The sequence below is a fragment of the Monodelphis domestica genome, chromosome 2, assembly GCF_027887165.1.
Source record: "Monodelphis domestica isolate mMonDom1 chromosome 2, mMonDom1.pri, whole genome shotgun sequence".
Lineage (NCBI taxonomy): Eukaryota > Metazoa > Chordata > Mammalia > Didelphimorphia > Didelphidae > Monodelphis > Monodelphis domestica.
Genome location: NC_077228.1, coordinates 14953817 through 14971316, shown reverse-complemented (window position 1 = coordinate 14971316; position 17500 = coordinate 14953817). Strand labels below are relative to the sequence as shown.

The following is a 17500-nucleotide window of genomic DNA, read 5'->3' as shown; positions in this document are numbered from 1 at the left end:
TGATTGGTTTGTTTTGGGTTGACTCTTCCCTCCCCAAGGAACAGTTTCTATTTCCATTACCCTTTAAGAATATTCCTTGACAATCCAAGTGTTATTATTTCTGCTCTACAGATCAGGCACCTGGGAAGCCCCACACAGTGACCAGCCCATGATACCCAGGTCATTTCAGTTGCATCCCACTCTTGATGATCCCATTTGGGGTCTCTTGGTAGAGATATTGGAATGATTTGCCATTTCCTCCTTCAGCTTACTTGACAGATGGGGAAACTGAGACAAACAGGGTCAAAAGACTTGCCCAGGGTCATATAGCTAGCAAGTGTCTGAGGCTAGATTTGAACTCCGGTCTTCCTGACTCCAGGAAGTCCACTTAAGGTGACTCATCCACTGAGCCACCTACCTGCACACAGGTAAAAATTATCCATTTATTAAGAACCTGCAAGACATTGTGTTGAGAATTACCAAAGAGTACAAGAGGACCCTTGGAAGGGTCCTCCAAGCCCTTCTGGTCCTGCATCAACCTTGAGTCCAACTTAAGTTCTTTTTGCCCCAATCATTGCCAACTGGGGCACCCCGAAGAATGACTTGAAAACACGAACTCTCAGCGACCCCCACGCATACTTTCCCCTCCCAGAAGGAGCTAGAACAATCATGAAAATCAGCCTTCTCCAGAATTCATGCTTTTTCTTCTCGACTTTCCACCTCTGGTTTTCTTATATAACTAGTGAATGTGTTTAAAACAAATCAAGAGACAGAAAAAGTCAAAACTATAGAAAATATCAGGTTATTCCTGAAGCTTGACTCTGGAACCTTAATAATTCATCCATCTCCCATTTTTATTTTAATCTTAAATAATTAATCTGTCTCCTATTTTTATTTTGCCTTTCCATGACAACCTTCTGACTGAAAAATATTTTCCCATCATTTTGAAATACACTAATATTTTATTGTCTTTTAATATACATTTCTGAAATATCCCCACATTTTGTTCCTAAATTTCATATGTTTCGAAGAAAGATAAATTTATAAATAGATAGAAAGATGGAGTTGAAAGTACGGAGACCTGGGTTCAAATTCTGCATTTGACACTAGGTGTGAGGCTGACTGTAATTCACTTAACTTTATTGAACCTCAGCTTCTTCATCTATAAAATCAGAGGGTTGGACTAGATATGAACACTTAAATCCCTTCTAGCTCTAAATCTGTGATCCTGTTTTTTCTATGTAGGACCTGAATTCAAATATAAAAAGTAATAACAATAAAAAAAATAATGTCTGTATAGTTCTTTGAGTTTTGCAATGCTCTTTTGCATGTTATCTCATTCGAGCCTCATGGGATATTGGCTATTAGTATTCCCATTTTATAGATGAAGAAACTGAGATTAAGGGAGATTAAATGGATTTCTGAGAATCACATAGCTAACAAGTTCTGAGGCAAAATTTGAACTCTCATCTTTCTCCCCTAAGGCCAGCATTCTTTCCTCCGCATCAGCTAGCCATCTAACAGCCAGATGTAGAGTCACACAATACTGTAACTGATGCATGCCTACCTCTTTCCATCTCATCCAGACCTGTGCCAGGGGATGGATGCCATTTTGTTTTCCTTGTGCGGAAGACACTGCCCCACTTTCCTTATCAGAGATAGTGAGGACCAATACAGTGCAGTGAATGCTCGCTATCAGTGGATCAGTGAAAAAGCCTTTGATAGGCTCTTATTCTCTGCCTAGCTCTGTGCTTGGGGCTGGATGAACAAGTGCAAAAGTAAAGGCAGTCCCTGGCCTGGAGCTTATAGTCTAATAAGGGAAATACTTTACAGAGAGGAGAGTATTAGCCAGGGAGGATGCTTTGGTCCAGAGTGATGTAGGAATAGTGTAAATTGACATCTCTCCTTCAGAAACAGTGGCAGAGTTGATTTGATTACGGTTCCAGAATTAGAGAACTGGACCAAAGGACCTGCAGTGGGCATCTCTGGTGTGGTTGGTTGGGTGGCCAAGAGGGAGGAACTGGCAGAGATGGCTGGGGAGGAGGGAGTGAAGTCCGCCATGGCGAGGACTTCTTCTGAGATAGTAGTCTTAGACAGGCTATCACCAAAGCCCCAGAGAATTTCCTTCAGTGCATGGTCTATGATCTGGACAAGGAAGCTACTGGCAAGAGTGTTCTAGAGAGGATGAGGGGAGAGGAAGAAGACACTTTAAGAGGCAGGAGATGGGCAATAAAGCATTTATTAAGCACTTTGTGCCAGGAACTGGGGGTACAAAGAAAGGCAAAAGAGAACCTCAGCGTCTGATGGGATAGATGGCATGCGAAGAAATCTGTCCAAGAAAGATGTACACAGAGTAAATTGGAAATAATCAATAAGGGGAATGGAGTAGCCTTAAGGAGGATTGGGAAAGCTGAAGGTCTTCAAAGCAGAAGATGAGATTTCAGCTGGATTGGAAAGAAACCAGGAGGAAGAAGACCACCCCATCCATGTAGGCTCAGGCCCAGCTCTCCCGAACATGGGAAAATACCCAACTTCTCTGAACCTCAGTTCTCTGTTTTCCTCTGTAAATGAGAGATAATAATCCCTGAAGTAGCTCACTCACTAGGTGGTCATGAACTTTAAACAAGATGTTGAAGGCAACTTTTGGGGGTTATTTGTTTATTATTTTTATTATTATACATAATATGTTATTATTATGCCAATTCAAAGGTCTTGTTGACTGATACTTACTGTATCTGAGTCTTCTTTTTTCTTTTTTTTTTTAACCCCTCACCTTCCATCTTGGAGTCAATACTGTGTATTGGCTCCAAGGCAGAAGAGTGGTAAGAGCTAGGCAATGGGGGTCAAGTGACTTGCCCAGGGTCACCCAGCTGGGAAGTGTCTGAGGCCAGATTTGAACCTAGGACCTCCCATCTCTAGTCCTGGCTCTCAATCCACTGAGCCACCCAGCTGCCCCCTGTTTCTGAGTCTTCTTAAAAGATATTTTTAATGGCAGGCGTTCTCTTCTAAGACATGCTGAGGAAGGATATATCCTTGTGGAAACAGGTTGGTAAGGTAGAGAGCAGCAAGAGGCAGTTAGCCAGGCTGGGGAAGTAACTCTAATCAACCATATCTAGGATGTTCTGCTTGGAGAGAATAATATTGAGTTTGCCTTGAGATACTCACTGGCTCTTTGACCCTAGGCAATTCTCTTAACCTCTGTCAGCCTCAGTTTCCTCATCTATAAAATGGGAATAAGAATAGCATCTATGTCCCAGAGTTGTTAGGAGGATCAAATATAATATATGTAGAACACTCTGAAAGCTTTAATGTAGTGTGTGTGTGTGTGTGTGTGTGTGTGTGTGTGTAAAATTTATATGGGGGGAGTGATGTATCTATGCACACATATTTCATGTCCTTATGTAGACATATGCCGTGTGTATAGATGATAGATAATTAGATCTCAGCTATTATGATGAAGCACCATAAAGACTGCTTGGGGAATGGGCAGTGACCGGATTATAATGTTCCCCTTAAACCTTAAATTAGTATACAAATATATTATTAATGTACTTTTTAGAAATGATCCTCCCTGACTCCCAGCTGTGTGATACGAGGCAAGTAATTTAACCTCTCAGCCTCCATTTAATCATCTGAGAATCTCACAGTGCTCTAAAAATATTATCATCATTATTATCAGTTGAAGGAACTGGAGATAATTATCCTGGAAAATAGAAGGTTCATGAGGGATACAGTAGTCACCTTTAAATACTTGAAGGGTAACTATGCTGTTGTTGTAAAACAAATTATTCATAATAATAATAAATGTCACTTATAGAGCACTTTAAAGTTTGCAAAATGCTTAATACATATTATCTCATTATGTCCTTACAATGTCCTCATGATAGAGGTGCTATTATGATCCCCATTTTAGAGCTGAAGAAACTGAGGCAGGCAATGATGATGTGCTTTGCCAGAGTCACTCAGCTAATAAAGTGTCTAAGGCTGGATTCGAACTCAGATCTTCCTAACATCAAACCCAGTGCTAGACCCTCTATGCTGCCTAGCTGCTTCATTAAATCTGTTCTTTCTGTCCCCAGCAAGCAGAAATAAGAACAGTGAGTAAAGGTTTCAGAAGGGTGGATTTAATCTTGATACCAGCAGGAAATTTCCTAACAATAGAGCTATTGCAAAGTAGAGCTGGAGGAAGTATGACCTCCCTCCCTGGAGGTTTTCTGAGGCAAATGACCATTCCATGGCTTGAATAGTGTAGTAAGGATTATTCTTTTTAAAATATGTCTGATGGGATAAGCTCTTGGGTCCCTTCTTTCTCCAACATTCTGTTTTTAAAGCTGAGCTAAGTACTACACTAATCTTCTAAAACAAAAGCTGTAAGAGAGAATTCTATACCCTAGTGGGGTGGAGCAGTGAATAGAATGTTGGTTCTAGAGTTAAGAAGTCCTAAGTTCAAATCTAGCCTCAGAAACTCTATGAGCCTGTGCTATGGGGTGGGCCAGTACAGGGGATGGGGTCTTGGAGGTGGGACTGTGTTGGCAAAATGATGGATGGGACACAGCTTTTGCATTCAACCCGCAGCACAGGCTTTACAGGATAAACTGCTCTACCTTGGCTGAGGCCTGGCTTTATTTTATACCCTCATGATCACACATCTACTTGGCACACAGTTTCATTATCAACATACATGTTTCCATGGAACCTAACAACAGACAGGAAGCCTAAGGAGATAGTCAACGAAACATTGTTGCTAAGTACAAGATAAGAAGGTGGAAGCAACATGACCCAGATATAGGTTAGGAAATTCAGAGCACAGATTTGCCAGAAGTTTTTATGCCTAGAAAAGAGGGTCCTAAGTAGGTATATAAGAATCCTTAGGTTTAATTTTGTAAATGGGATCAGAGTGGGACATCTATATTAACCCTGCAAGCATGTTGCTCATCTATTTTTTCTGGGGCCAAGTATGCATAATAATCATAGCAATTTCAATAATAAGAGGACGTTAGAAAGGAAAGTCATTTAGGGGAGGTTTCAGTGGGTGTTTCCATCCTTCCTGGGGGCTGCTTTGCAATCCCTGGTTTCTACGTGGACTGTGTCAACAGCATGGTCTTGGTGGCTCCTGGCAAGCCTGGTTGCTTAACTTCTGCCTGCCTTTCTTCAACTGTAAAATGATAATAATAAGAGCATCAACCTGGCAAGGTTGTTGTGAGGCTATAATAAGATAATATTTTAAAGTTTGCAAACCTTAAAGCCCAATATTATTTTTGTTATTTTTATCACTATTACCTAAAGGGAAGGTTTAGATTTTTTTTTAGAGGGGAAGTACAAGCTCTAAATCGCCAACATGGCCTCTTCCAGAATGGGCTATGACCACAGAGTTTCAATAGTGTAGATTCTCCCCTCTTTAGTGGTCTTTAACCAAAAGCCAACAAAGCACCCATCAGGAGCATTGTTGGTCGGATACAAATTGGACCAGACAATTCTCAATTCTCCTGGTCCTGGAATCTCAATTTCTGTGAATTGTTTATGGTGGATTTAACCTTATTATAAAGCATGCTTTTTTTTTTATCTTGATTTTTTTATCTTTTTCTTTTAATATTCCTCTCAGGATCAGAGTGGTCCAGAAGCCATACTCAATGAAGAAAGCATCAAGACTGAAGTTGATATTAAGCAGTTGCCAGAAAGTGATCGAAACCAATTGGTAGGTATTTCTAGAGTCTGTCTCTCTGTTAGAAATGAATTATTCATCTGTTATACTCATTCAAATGAGATTATCTATGGAAAGTATTTTGTAGCCCTCACAGAGTAGCCTAAAGATTAGCTTGCTCACTGTTATTGCAATATTCTGGGTTTTTTCCCTGATTTGTTTTTAATCATTTTTATTGGTTTACTTTTTTTTTTATATCTTAGATTTTCCAGGGCATCCCTTCCCTCTCCCCATGATCCATCCTTTATAATAAAGAATGCAAAAGAATATTTTGAAAAAAAAAAGTCTTGAATATACACAACATTTTATACCCATAGTCCTCCACTTCTGTCTCATTTAATCAAAGATTATTGAATTCAATAATTATAAGAATGTACAATTGCACATAATATGCATATTTGCTTTAGGTTTAATTCTACATGCCTATTTACATTTTTTAACTCATTTCATCTTAGAATCAATATTATATATTGATTAGAATCAATATTATATATTGATTCTAAGGCAGAAGGTTGGTAAAGACTAAGCAATGGGCATAGGTGATTTCCAGGGTCACACAAGAAGTATCTGAGGCCAGAGTTGAACCCAGGACCTCCTACCTCCAGGCCTGACTGTCTAATCATAGACCCACCTAGTTGCTTGAATTGAAATGTTTGTTTCTCTCAACTAAGACTTTTTAGCCTAGTTACATATTTCTCTGAACAAAGGATGTAACTGGTTATAAAGTTCTGGGGATAAAAAACAGCCTGAAATAGACTGACTTGAGATCTTTTTATAGAAAAGATTCTGGGTTTTCCCCTTGGGAACCACCAAATCACTTCTTTTTCTAAAGGTTTTTCCATCTTGTCCATTTTTTAATAAAATTCATCATGTTTTACAGCCCAATAAAATGGAATTCTATCCATGCCATACATGGACAGAATGAATTCTCTTGATAGGTAATAATCTCCCAAAAGATCCTGCCTCTGAGGGTTACCCATGTTACCTCAGGCAAGGCCTTTGACCTCCAATTTCTTTCCTCTTTTATTAAAAAAATAAAAAAAATTATAAAAAAAAATAAAATTTTATAAAATGGTGGACTTGAATTTTATGTCCTCAGAGTTCCTTTCCCAGTTCTAGATATAATTCTCTTTTTCCAGAACCCTGAAAGGTTATTAACCTAGCCTACCCATTTAGTCAGTCAATCAACGAACAGGAATTTATAGAATATCTACTCTGTGCCAACTTGTGATACAGCATCCTTTGCTCGTATTGGTCTGATAAGAGACACTCGAACACACTGAACCGATATTGACTCCAACATAATGATGTCATTTTGGTCTTCTTCAAGTACCAAGGACAGCAACTGCCCATCCAACTAGCTCTGTGCCAGGCGTTGTGCTCAACACTGGAGATACAAGTATGAAGAATCAAACAGTTCCTATTCTGAAAGGAGTTTACATTCCAGTGGAAGAGAGAAGAAATGCATTTAGAATTATGGACAGAATATATATCAAATTTACAAATAGACCCAAAGAATTTTGAGAGCAAGGCTCCTTCCTAACATCATATCAGGGAAGGCTTTACACAGAAGCTGCTTCTGTGAGGCAGAGACCAAGAAGGTGGATTCCAGTCATGGGAAATGGCCAGCACAATTGAGCAGAAATAGGAGATTCGGTGTTCTTAATTAGAAACCGAGAGAGGCTAATTTAGGGGATCCTAGAATTGGGAGGAGAAGAGGAATACCCAGTGAGGCTAGAAACATAAGTTTGAGGCAGATTAAATGGGAATTTAAAAGTGAAATAGGAGAGTTGATGTTTTATGCTAGAGGCAACAGGTAAACCCATGGAGTTGTTGAATATGTGAATCACTTGGTTTTCATGTCTTAGATGAAAGGAAATTACTCCAGTCGCAGTCCATGTATCTGTGTCTCACGGGACCTAAAGAGAAGATAAGAGAGTTTCTAGGAAGCTTGGAGTCACATTTGTTTCCTTGTTTCCAAGCCTGAGAAGATTTGATTGCTTCCTCTGTTTACTTTTTGTCGGTTGTATTTATCTCACTAATACCATATCAATGGCAGTCTGAAGTTGAGCAAAAGTTTTTCAGAACTCAAACCTACTGATTTCCAATACCGACTTAATTTCCCATAGCTCTGCCTGCCACTGTTGATTACAAATTGTCCCAAATAGCATACAGAGTATTCCTGTTCTGTTTTAAATATAGTATGTGAATAATTAAGTCTGCCATTATGCCTAAACTTATTTTCTCTTTTCTTAGACTTAAACTCTCAAGAGGAATTTTTTGCTCTTTTTTTCATGCAAAATATTGAGTCCTGAAACCAGTTTTCTTTGCTAATTTACACTCCATAGCAAACTGCCAAGGATGTTCTGTTGCCACGTGGGAGCCCAAGCTGCTCATTTCCTGTTTAAGATCAAAGTTTAAAAAAAAAAAAAGTCAAAATCAAGATTTTAAGAATTCCCCTCTGGTATGGGTGTTGGGAACATGCAGGAATAGACTAGATTGATTCTGCCAGGCGGCAGGTTGGATTCTTTGGAGTATAGACTTGGTTCCTGCACTGAGTTCTAGTGGGGGAATGTGGAACACAATTCACAGTTTGATTTTCTTTCTATCTTGTTCTTTGGGAAATCACTTGAGGTTTACATACATGACAAATTTCACTTCATCCTGGATACAAAAAAAATGGATAAAGACACTGTTAAGACCATATTTTTATGTGGGAAATTTTAAAGAAAATCTTTTAGCTTCCTGTTTCAAATTTCAAATGTCTTACTGCTCCTTATTAAAAGCAAAAGGAATGGGATCAACTAGGGAGCACAGTGCATAGAGCATTAGACCTGGGATCTGGAGTACCTGAGTTCAAGTCTGACCTAAGACTCTTCCTAGCTGTGTGACCCTGGGCAAGTCACTTAACTGCAATTGCCTAGCCTTTATCACTTTTCTGCCTTGGAACTGACACAGTATCAAATCTAAGACAGAAGGTAAGTTTTCAAAAAAGGTGGGGGGGGGGGCATGGAGAGATTACCCAACTAAGGTCAATTGACAGTAATTATGCACTCAAAGACTCCTTTAAACCATCTAGAATTCAGGGCTAGTGAGGTGGTGAAGTAGATAGTGTGCAGAGTGCCAGGCCAGGAGTCACAAAGACTTGAGTTCAAATATGTTCTCAGACACTTCATATCTGTGTGATCTTGGGCAAGGCATTTCATCTCTATCTGCCTCAATTTCCTCATCTGTAAAATGAGGATAACAATAATACCTGTCTCACAGGTTGTTTTGGGGATCAAATGAGAGTTTAGCACAGAGAGCTTAGTACAGTACCTGACCCAGAGTAAGCACTATAGAAATGTTAGCTCTTATTAAATCTACACAGAATATTTGCAAAGAAATTTACATGAGAAGTTAGAAATAGCTTCTGTGGCTGAATCTCTGTTTCTTGCTCCCAAGAGGTTTTCTCCCCTTCTTACTTTCTATCCTCAAAGACTGCCTTGGAAGATGATGGATTTTCCCTCCTCCCTTACGCTGGATGGCCCTTAGTTTGGCATGCATACCCCAGAATTCTTTTAGTGTCTCAATGGTCACAGAGGTTTCTTCCCATTCTTAAAATCCATCTCTCTCTCTCTCTCTCTCTTCTCTCTCTCTCTCTCTCTCTCCTCTCTCTCTCTCTCTCGTCTCTCTCTCTCTCTCTCTCTCTCTCTTCTCTCTCTCTCTTCTCTCTTCTCTCTTCTTTCTCTCTCTCTCTCTTCTCTCTCTCTCTCTCTCTCTCTCTCTCCTTCTCTCTCTCTCTCTCTCTCTCTCTCTCTCTCTCTCTCCTCTCTCTCTCTCTCTCTCTCTCTCTCTCAGAGGGGCATAAACTTGACCCTTGTGAAACCTCAAATTTTCCTTTAATAAAACACAAAATTTTGGATGGATTTGGATTTTGGATGGAAGGAAGGAAGAACAAAATCAGGCAGAAAGCCCAACTATTGTGTTGCATAGGCATATCGATCTTCTCTAATTTCTCCTTTCGATCATTTATCCATTGTGGAATGTGGGGCAGGGATTTCCACTGGCCTTTGGGAGTGCTGAACAATCCCTTAAATATTTTAATAGTCACCTCAGCCACTCTGAGACCTCTCTTGAAGGCCATGGGGTACCATTCATGATCACAAAATCTTAGAGTTGAATGGGACCTTGTTGGCCATCTAGTCTACCTCACAGCCAAAAACCACTATAGCATCGCTTCTAGTAGTCCTCAAGCATCTGCTTTAAGACTCCAAGGAGGGCCACCCCACCACTTCCTATGACAACCCATTCTGCTTTGGGACAGCAGTCATTGTTAGGAAGTAGTTCCTGACCACAAGCCTAAATTAACTTCTCTCCAACTTCCACCCATTGCCTCTGGGGTAAAATAGAGCAAGTCTTAGCTCTATTCTTCTCTAAGATAAACATCATACTTCTTTGACCAAGCCTCAGTTGTGATGGACACAAGGCCATTCAGCATCCTGGTTCCCCTCCTCTGGATGCTGCTCAGCTTATCAAAATCCTTATATTATGGCACCTGGAACTGAACCCAGTACTCCAAATGAGGTCCAAGGAGGTCAGTGTGCAGGGGAGCTTTTGCTTCTCTAGTCCTGGCATATAGGGATTGCCTTAGATTTGGGGGCTGCCCTATCAAAATGATGGCTGATATCAGGATTGTGGTCACCATCAATAAGCTCTAGATCTTCTTCAGAATGACTGTTGTCTAACTGTGTCCCCCAAGCTTCTGTTCATGAAGTGTGTGTGAGTGTACCAATATAAGACTTTGCATTGATCTCTACTATGATAGAACCCTGAATAGAGATTAAAAGTCCCCAAGAAAAAAGCATCAGAACCAGATGGATTTTACAAGTAAATGTTCCTAAATACTTAAAGATCATCTAATTCCAATATTAAATAAATTATTTAGAACAATTGGTAAAGAAGGTAGAGATATACCTGGTTGGGGACTGTACCAGAATCTTTTTTTTTAATTAATTAATTTTTTTGTTTGTGACATTAAAATGCCCAGGTAATCCCTTCCCTTACTCCTTTCCCTGTACTAGAGAAAGCATCATTTGACAAAAAGATATGTGCATTTATCAAAATATGTCTAGCTTATTTCTATTTATCAGTTCTTTCCCTGGAGATAGATATACACAAGGCATTGTTTCAAACGGTATTTCTGTTGCTATATGTAAGGTTCTCTTGGTTCTAGTTTCTATTTCATTCCTCTCTTGTAATTTCATTTAGGTCTTGAGTTTTCTAACCCTTATAACTTATAAAAAGTATACATTGCCTGGACTAACAGAGAAGGAAATAGAATAGCTAAACAACCCTATTTCAGAAAAAGAAACTGAACAGTCCACAAATGAACTCCCCAAGAAAAAGCATCAGGACCAGATAGATTTTACAATTGAATTTTACCAAATATTTAAATATAATCTAATTCCAATATTAAATCATTTATTTAGAACATTTGGTAAAGAAGGGAATTTTACCAAATTTTTTATCAACAAAAAAGCAAGCAATATACAAATCTATCAAAGAGTTGTGGTGAAATGGCCATTGGGCAGGGAGGGTTGCCAGGGGATCTCAGGGCAGGAGGGATTTCTGATAATCATCTCATCCAACCTTTACTTGGACCAGAATCCTCTTTATAGCATGGCCCTAATCTGTGCACATGGCTTTGCTTGGATACCCTCCCCTATTGGAGAGGTGACATAATCCATTCCACTTTCAGGTAGCTCTCATTATTAATTTCCTCTGTAATATGAAGTTTAAATTTACTTCTATTCAACATTCATTGCTCCCTACTGCTGGACCCAAGTACAGGACTAACTTTTCCTCTGCATGAAAGACCTTTAAATACTCGAGGATGGGCTGTCCAGTCCCAAACCATCTAACTTCCTCCCATGTCTTCATTGTCCCCATCAAGGGGAGACCATGGCTTCTATTAGGAAGGTTCAAGAATCTAAGGTGATGTGGCCCTCTTCTTTACCCAGGAACTGACTTCTCTTCCTTCTAGACTTAGCTCATGAGTCCAGTTACTTTTCCTAATCCATTCCCCTCCCTCCTTCATCATCTTCCCTCCCTCCCCAAATCAAAGTATTTTCTTCACCTTCAGTTTTTTCTTTGTTTGAGATGTTTAAAGGAGAGATTCCAATTCTTTCTAGTTTTATTCTTTTCTGTTTCCTAACATGGTCTTCCTATTAGACTATAAGCCCCTAGAGGGTTATGACCTGTTCTGATTTTATGTTTATATCCCTAGCATTTAGCAATTCAAAGTAATTTAACCAGTATCAGTTAAGTGCCTATAATGTGCCAAAGACTGTGCTAGATACTAGGAATACAAAGATAATCAAAACATTCTCTGTCCTCACCAAGTGAGCCACAGTACCTTGCACACAGTAGGTATCCAATACTGGCACACAGTAGGCATCCTATAAAATCTTGTTTATGATGTGTTTTTAAAAATGTAGTTTTATTAGCATCAAATCCTAACAAGGACAACTGGATAAATAATTTTATTCGACAGTCTCTCATCTTTAAAATAGGGACAATAATACACAAATACATAGTCTTATGCTGATTTTTTTAACAAATAATAGCTAGCTATGTTATAGGTTTGTGATTTAAGGTTTGCAAAGCACATTACAAATTTAATCTATCTCATTTTATCTTCATGACAGCCCTGGTAGATATGTGCTATGATTGTCTCCATTTTACATTTGAGGAAACTGAGGCTGTCACAGTTTAAGTGACTGGCCCAGGGTCACAAAGCTAATAAGTACTTGAGTAAGGATTTGGGTCTTCCTATCTCCAGGTCTAACCCTCTTCCCACCATGCTACCCAGGAGGCCAAATACTCTCTTTTAATTCTTTGAAACAGTAAGATTCAAAGAACTCTTGATACCTTTTTGTAACTGGAAATCTGGGTCATTAAACTACTAATTGGAAGCATTATTTGTCTTCTGAGAACAACAAACCTCAATCTAGTTCTATACTAAAACTTCTTTTTTGCCCTATTTCTATTTTAGGATGAGGCATCCCAGGTGGTCAGCCATATTCTGGCAGCAGAGGAAGCCAAAGGAGGAGAGCCCCTTGCTGACAAAGTATGTACCCGCTCTACTCTCCCTTGGTTGTTTGGTCCAGGAAGTAGGGTTTGCTCTAGATACACAGGGCTGCTGCCATCTGCTGACTCCCTGGAGTCCAGGCAACATTGACCATCGTGCTCCTCCTTGTCTAAGAGGAACACCAAAGCCCTGAACCACTTGCCTTCATGTCTGTGTTAACCCAAAGGGAGAAGCCCCAAGAGCCTCCCGCCCATGCCTCACGGTGCCTTCTAGTTTTTGCCTTACATTCTCTCCTGTAAGCACAATCCTGCATTCCCCATCAGATGAGCTCCGCTTCAGGGATAGACCAGCTCCCTCTCATGCCACTCTGCAGACCATCAAGAATTATAGCGATAGTTGACCCTTCTGGGCACTCTTGTGCAGCCCAAGGACCCTTCTTAAATTAGTGATCTTCAATGCATAAAATAAAAGAGGATTACAAAGACCATCCATTATTGAAGTACAGCCTTCCAAACAGGAAAAAAGGTTGGAAAAGCTTCCTGACCCCAGGAAAGAACCCTTCCTTGTTCTGTGTGCTGGAACCAGAACTCGCCCCAGATCTGAGGCAGAACCCTCTATTTCTCACGTGCCGCTGCCCACCGTCCTTCCCCATGGCATTCCGTCTGATCTCAGGACCACCTCATACCCAGGCGGTATTTTTGTCTCTCCTTTACAAATCTGGAAAGGCTGTAAAGGACTCGTCCAGAATCACACAGCTAATTAGTGCATATTGAGCCTGCCTGCAGAGGCTGAGGTAACACGCCTGCTGCCGGTGGGGGCCCTCCTGGGAGACGTTAAATCAGTGACTTCTCCCCAGCCAGCTTTCCTCTCATCTGCCCCGTCGCCCACACTTACCTCATTACCACAGGCCAGATACATCACGCTGGCTTTATTTTAACAAAAAGTAGGAACTCGAGAAAGCCTGGACACTGTCTAGCCCCAGTTGGGTCCCTGCCTTTCTCGAATCTAAAATGGTCAGTTAGAACTTCTGTGGGCCAGGACCCAGCTTTGTCCATGTCCTAAATGGACAGGTGTCTTGAGGTACTTCTAGAGCAAGGAGTGTTGCTTAGAAACCATCAGGCTGGGGCCAGCTGGGTGGCTCAAGGGATGGAGACCCAGACCTAGACTTGTCTAGAAGGACCTGGCATCAAATCTGGCCTCAGACACTGCACAGCTTTGTGACCCTAGCCAAGTCACTTAACATCCATTCTCTAACCTCCACTAGTCTACCTTGAATCCAATACACAGTATTCATTCTAAGATGGAAGTTATGGGTTGATTTGTTTTCTACATAAAAAAGAAAAATTTTTTTAAAAAAGAAATGATCAGGCTTTACCTCTCACTTGTGTAAGAGGGAACTCATGTCTAGAGAGAGCGAGGACTTTGTCCTTGGTCACATAGGAAGCTAGTGACAGAAATGAGTTGGTAATAAACTTGCCACTAAAGCAAACATCCATCAATGGACAGATGGACAGACAGATAGCTGAATGGAATCATGGATAGATAAATAGCTATTTGTTTCATATGTAAAGTCTATGAATATATAATTATATATAGAAGTACATTTAAAGGCTATAAATTCTTCAGCAGTAGGGAAAATAGTTTTCAAATTCATATTAATAATTTGTTTGGAGTTATCACTTTGACTAGGGTGATATTTTTTTTGAAAATTTTATTTAATTTGATGATTTAGAATATTTTTCCATGGTTACAAGACTCATATTCTTTCCCTCCCCACCCCCACCCCCCTCCTGTATCTGACGAGCAGTTCCACGGGGTTTTACGTGTATCTGATCAAGACCTATTTTCATATTATTAATATTTGCACTAAAATGATCGTTTACAGTCTCCATCCCTAATCCTATCCCCATCGACCCAAGTGATCAAGCAGCTGTTTTTCTTCTGTGTTTCCGCTCCCACAGTTCTTCCTCTGGATGTGGATACATTCTTTCTCATGTGTCCCTCCGAATAGTTCTGGATCATTGCAGTGCTGCTAGCAGAGAAGTTAGGGTGATATATTTAGGCAGAGCCTTAAGAGATCTTGAAGGATGTCTCCCCCATCTTTCCCTACTGTTATATTTGGAGAAGCAGAGAACCCATGGAAATTAAAGGACATGTTTAAGGTCAGGGAGATTTCAGGTATTGCCTTGGATAGTATGTTCTGATGTCATGGGCCAAGAGAAAGCTGTCATTTGTTCACATTCTATGACATCAGTTTACCTTGGACTTGGGTTCAAATCATGGCCTTCTAGTTTATACTGCCTTTGTGATTTTGGTCAATTTATTCCCTCTGGGCCTCAGTTTCTCTTCTGTTAAATAAAAGAATTGAGAAGTGACAAATGAAATGGGAAAGATCCCCAATTTAGAGTCTTGGAACCTTATGCTGAATCCCAGCTCTCCTATTTTCTACCTATGTGACTTTGCACAAGTTGCATAACCTCTTCTGACCTCTATTTCTAGAATATAATTCTAATTATATACACTCTTTGCCTAATGCCCTCAGAGGCTTCTGCCAACTCTAAAGCTATATTCCTAAGAGTTTTGGGGGGAAGAGAATTGAATTTCACTTAGTGTAATATATGACCAGAAGGAGGTCGCATACATTCACGCTGGGGAACGAAGGAGAAAGAGAGAGGTGTTACAGAACTAAAGAAATGGAGGAAGGAGAGAGATTGATCCTCCCCTCCCTTCCCCTTGGGGAGGACGGTACAAATTGTCTTCCAGAGGGGCAGAATATGTCTCCTCAGAGATCAGGTTTGGGATATGGCGGTGAAGGACTGGAGGAGATCTTAGAGAGATGCCCCACTGCCTCCTTTCTTGATCTTGGCTGTTGCTGAGAGGCAGCGTAACTCTCCCTATATATAGCCCAACTCCACTCTTCCCATTTGAGACCTGAATTACTCCTCAGCCCTGGTCTGGGGTTAGCTCTCTTCCTTGGGGGAAAAGGTCTGATTCTCCCCAAACCTTCAATCCCCTTCTTTGATGTTAGAAAGCAGGCAGATCTGATCTAAAGGGATAACGCTTTATTTTGGGGGACTCACCAGACAGGGAGAATGAGGGTGTTGGGTGAGGAAAGTGGGAGATAGGAATCCCTCTGACTTTAACAACTGACCCCCCCAAATCCTGAGGGGTTCAGGCTGTCTGCCTGACCCTCCTTTTGGTCAGTTGTTGGGTTTGTCCTTCCTCCTAAGCTAATCTGGCTAACATTTGAAGTCCAGGACAATTTGGGAGATAGAGAGAAATGTCCTTAGCCGACGGCTTTCTATAAAGTCCCACTCTGCCTTTTTTTGTGTTCAGCTGGAATCAGAGAGATTTAAGGGTTCACTGGAAGGTAGTCAATGTTCAGAGAGATCCTCGGTCTCAGAAGTCCTCTTCTCAGACCTTCCACTCCGGGAGAGCTCACAAGAAGTGATCTGGCAGTTTCAAACCCCCCACCCCCCCAGCTCCTCTGTCCCTTTCTGGTGTTTTGAGTCTTCTTGCCCTTCCCCATCTTGGACTATTCCTTTGCATTGCTGGATCTGATTTTCTCTCTCTTACGTTAGGTATTGTTTTTATGTTTTTAATTATCCCTAATTGGGGGTTAGTGGCACTGACGATATTAGAGATCCATTTATCCCGATTTCCGTCCACTATATTTCAAATCTCACCTTAAGGGTTGCTTCCCTTCCCCAGTGGTCTTAAAACTATCAGCCTGGAAACTTTAGAAGGCCTCAAAGTTCATATTAACCTCTTAGCAGTCAATATTTGTAGTATTTTTGAGAGAAATCAAAATTCTGGGGAGGGGGAGAAGCATTCGATAGACTGTTCTTGTCTGAATATTGTTGATTATATAATCGAAGAGAAAGCCCAAGAAAGAACTTTTCAGCCCAAAGAAAGCTGTGTGCTTTCTAGAAAGTTCAAAGCTTAGTTTGATAACGTCTCATTAAGGAGCCTCCCCAGGAGAGCTCTTCCAACTTTTGGCGGGCAAACACTTTTTTGTGGTGTTCCACGTTCCCCTAAATAAAATGGTTACGTCCAAACAGATTCCCTTTTAAGGATTTTTAGGGTTTTCGTCCTAGATCTGTTCTTTTCTGAGGTCCCAAAGCTAAATTGCTTTACTTAATAGACTGCTGAGGCTTGCAGTGAAGGAGGGTTTCATGTGCTTCATAATCAATCAACAAACCTGTATTAAGGGCTTGCTATGTGCCAGGGATGGTCCTAGTCACTCTGGACGCAGAATTGTCCTCAAGGCTGATGAAAAAGGACAGGTAGGAGGCAGCAGTGGCTCAGCCAGCCCTTATCACTCTTCTCACTATTGATTCTAAGATGTTAGGGAAGGGTTTGGGTTTGTTGTTGTTTTTTTAAGGGTATTCAGGGGACAATTGGGTAGCACAGTAGATGGAATGCTAGACCTGGAGTCAGGAGGACCTGGGTTCAAATGTGGATTCAGATACTTCCTAGGTATATGACTCTAAGCAAGTCATTTAACCCCGATTGCCTAGCCTTTATTGTTAGAATTGAAGTTAAGACAGAAGATAAGGGGAAAGGAAGGAACGAAAGAAGGAACAATGGAACAAAGGGTGGATGGATGGATGGATGGATGGATGGATGGATGGATGGATGGATGGATATACAAAATTAATCCCTAGTACACGGAAAGCCATCTTGGAGAGCTTGTGCAGGGAACACAAAAGACCTCCTGAGAGATAAGAAGGGAAAGCATTCCAGGC

General features: G+C 40.7%; 1 protein-coding gene across 4 annotated transcripts in view; it reads left to right on the top strand.

Moving 5' to 3' along the window:
- PATJ (PATJ crumbs cell polarity complex component) overlaps positions 1-17500 on the top strand; it is a 364450-nt gene that overhangs the window by 286643 nt on the left and 60307 nt on the right. For 3 of the 4 annotated variants that reach the window (XM_056814120.1, XM_056814123.1, XM_056814121.1), the window contains 2 exons: positions 5582-5674; positions 12717-12791. In XM_056814120.1, coding sequence (XP_056670098.1) covers positions 5582-5674; positions 12717-12791 — 168 coding nt within the window. The remainder of the gene's footprint in view (positions 1-5581; positions 5675-12716; positions 12792-17500) is intronic. The other variant, XM_056814122.1, reaches the window with a different exon arrangement.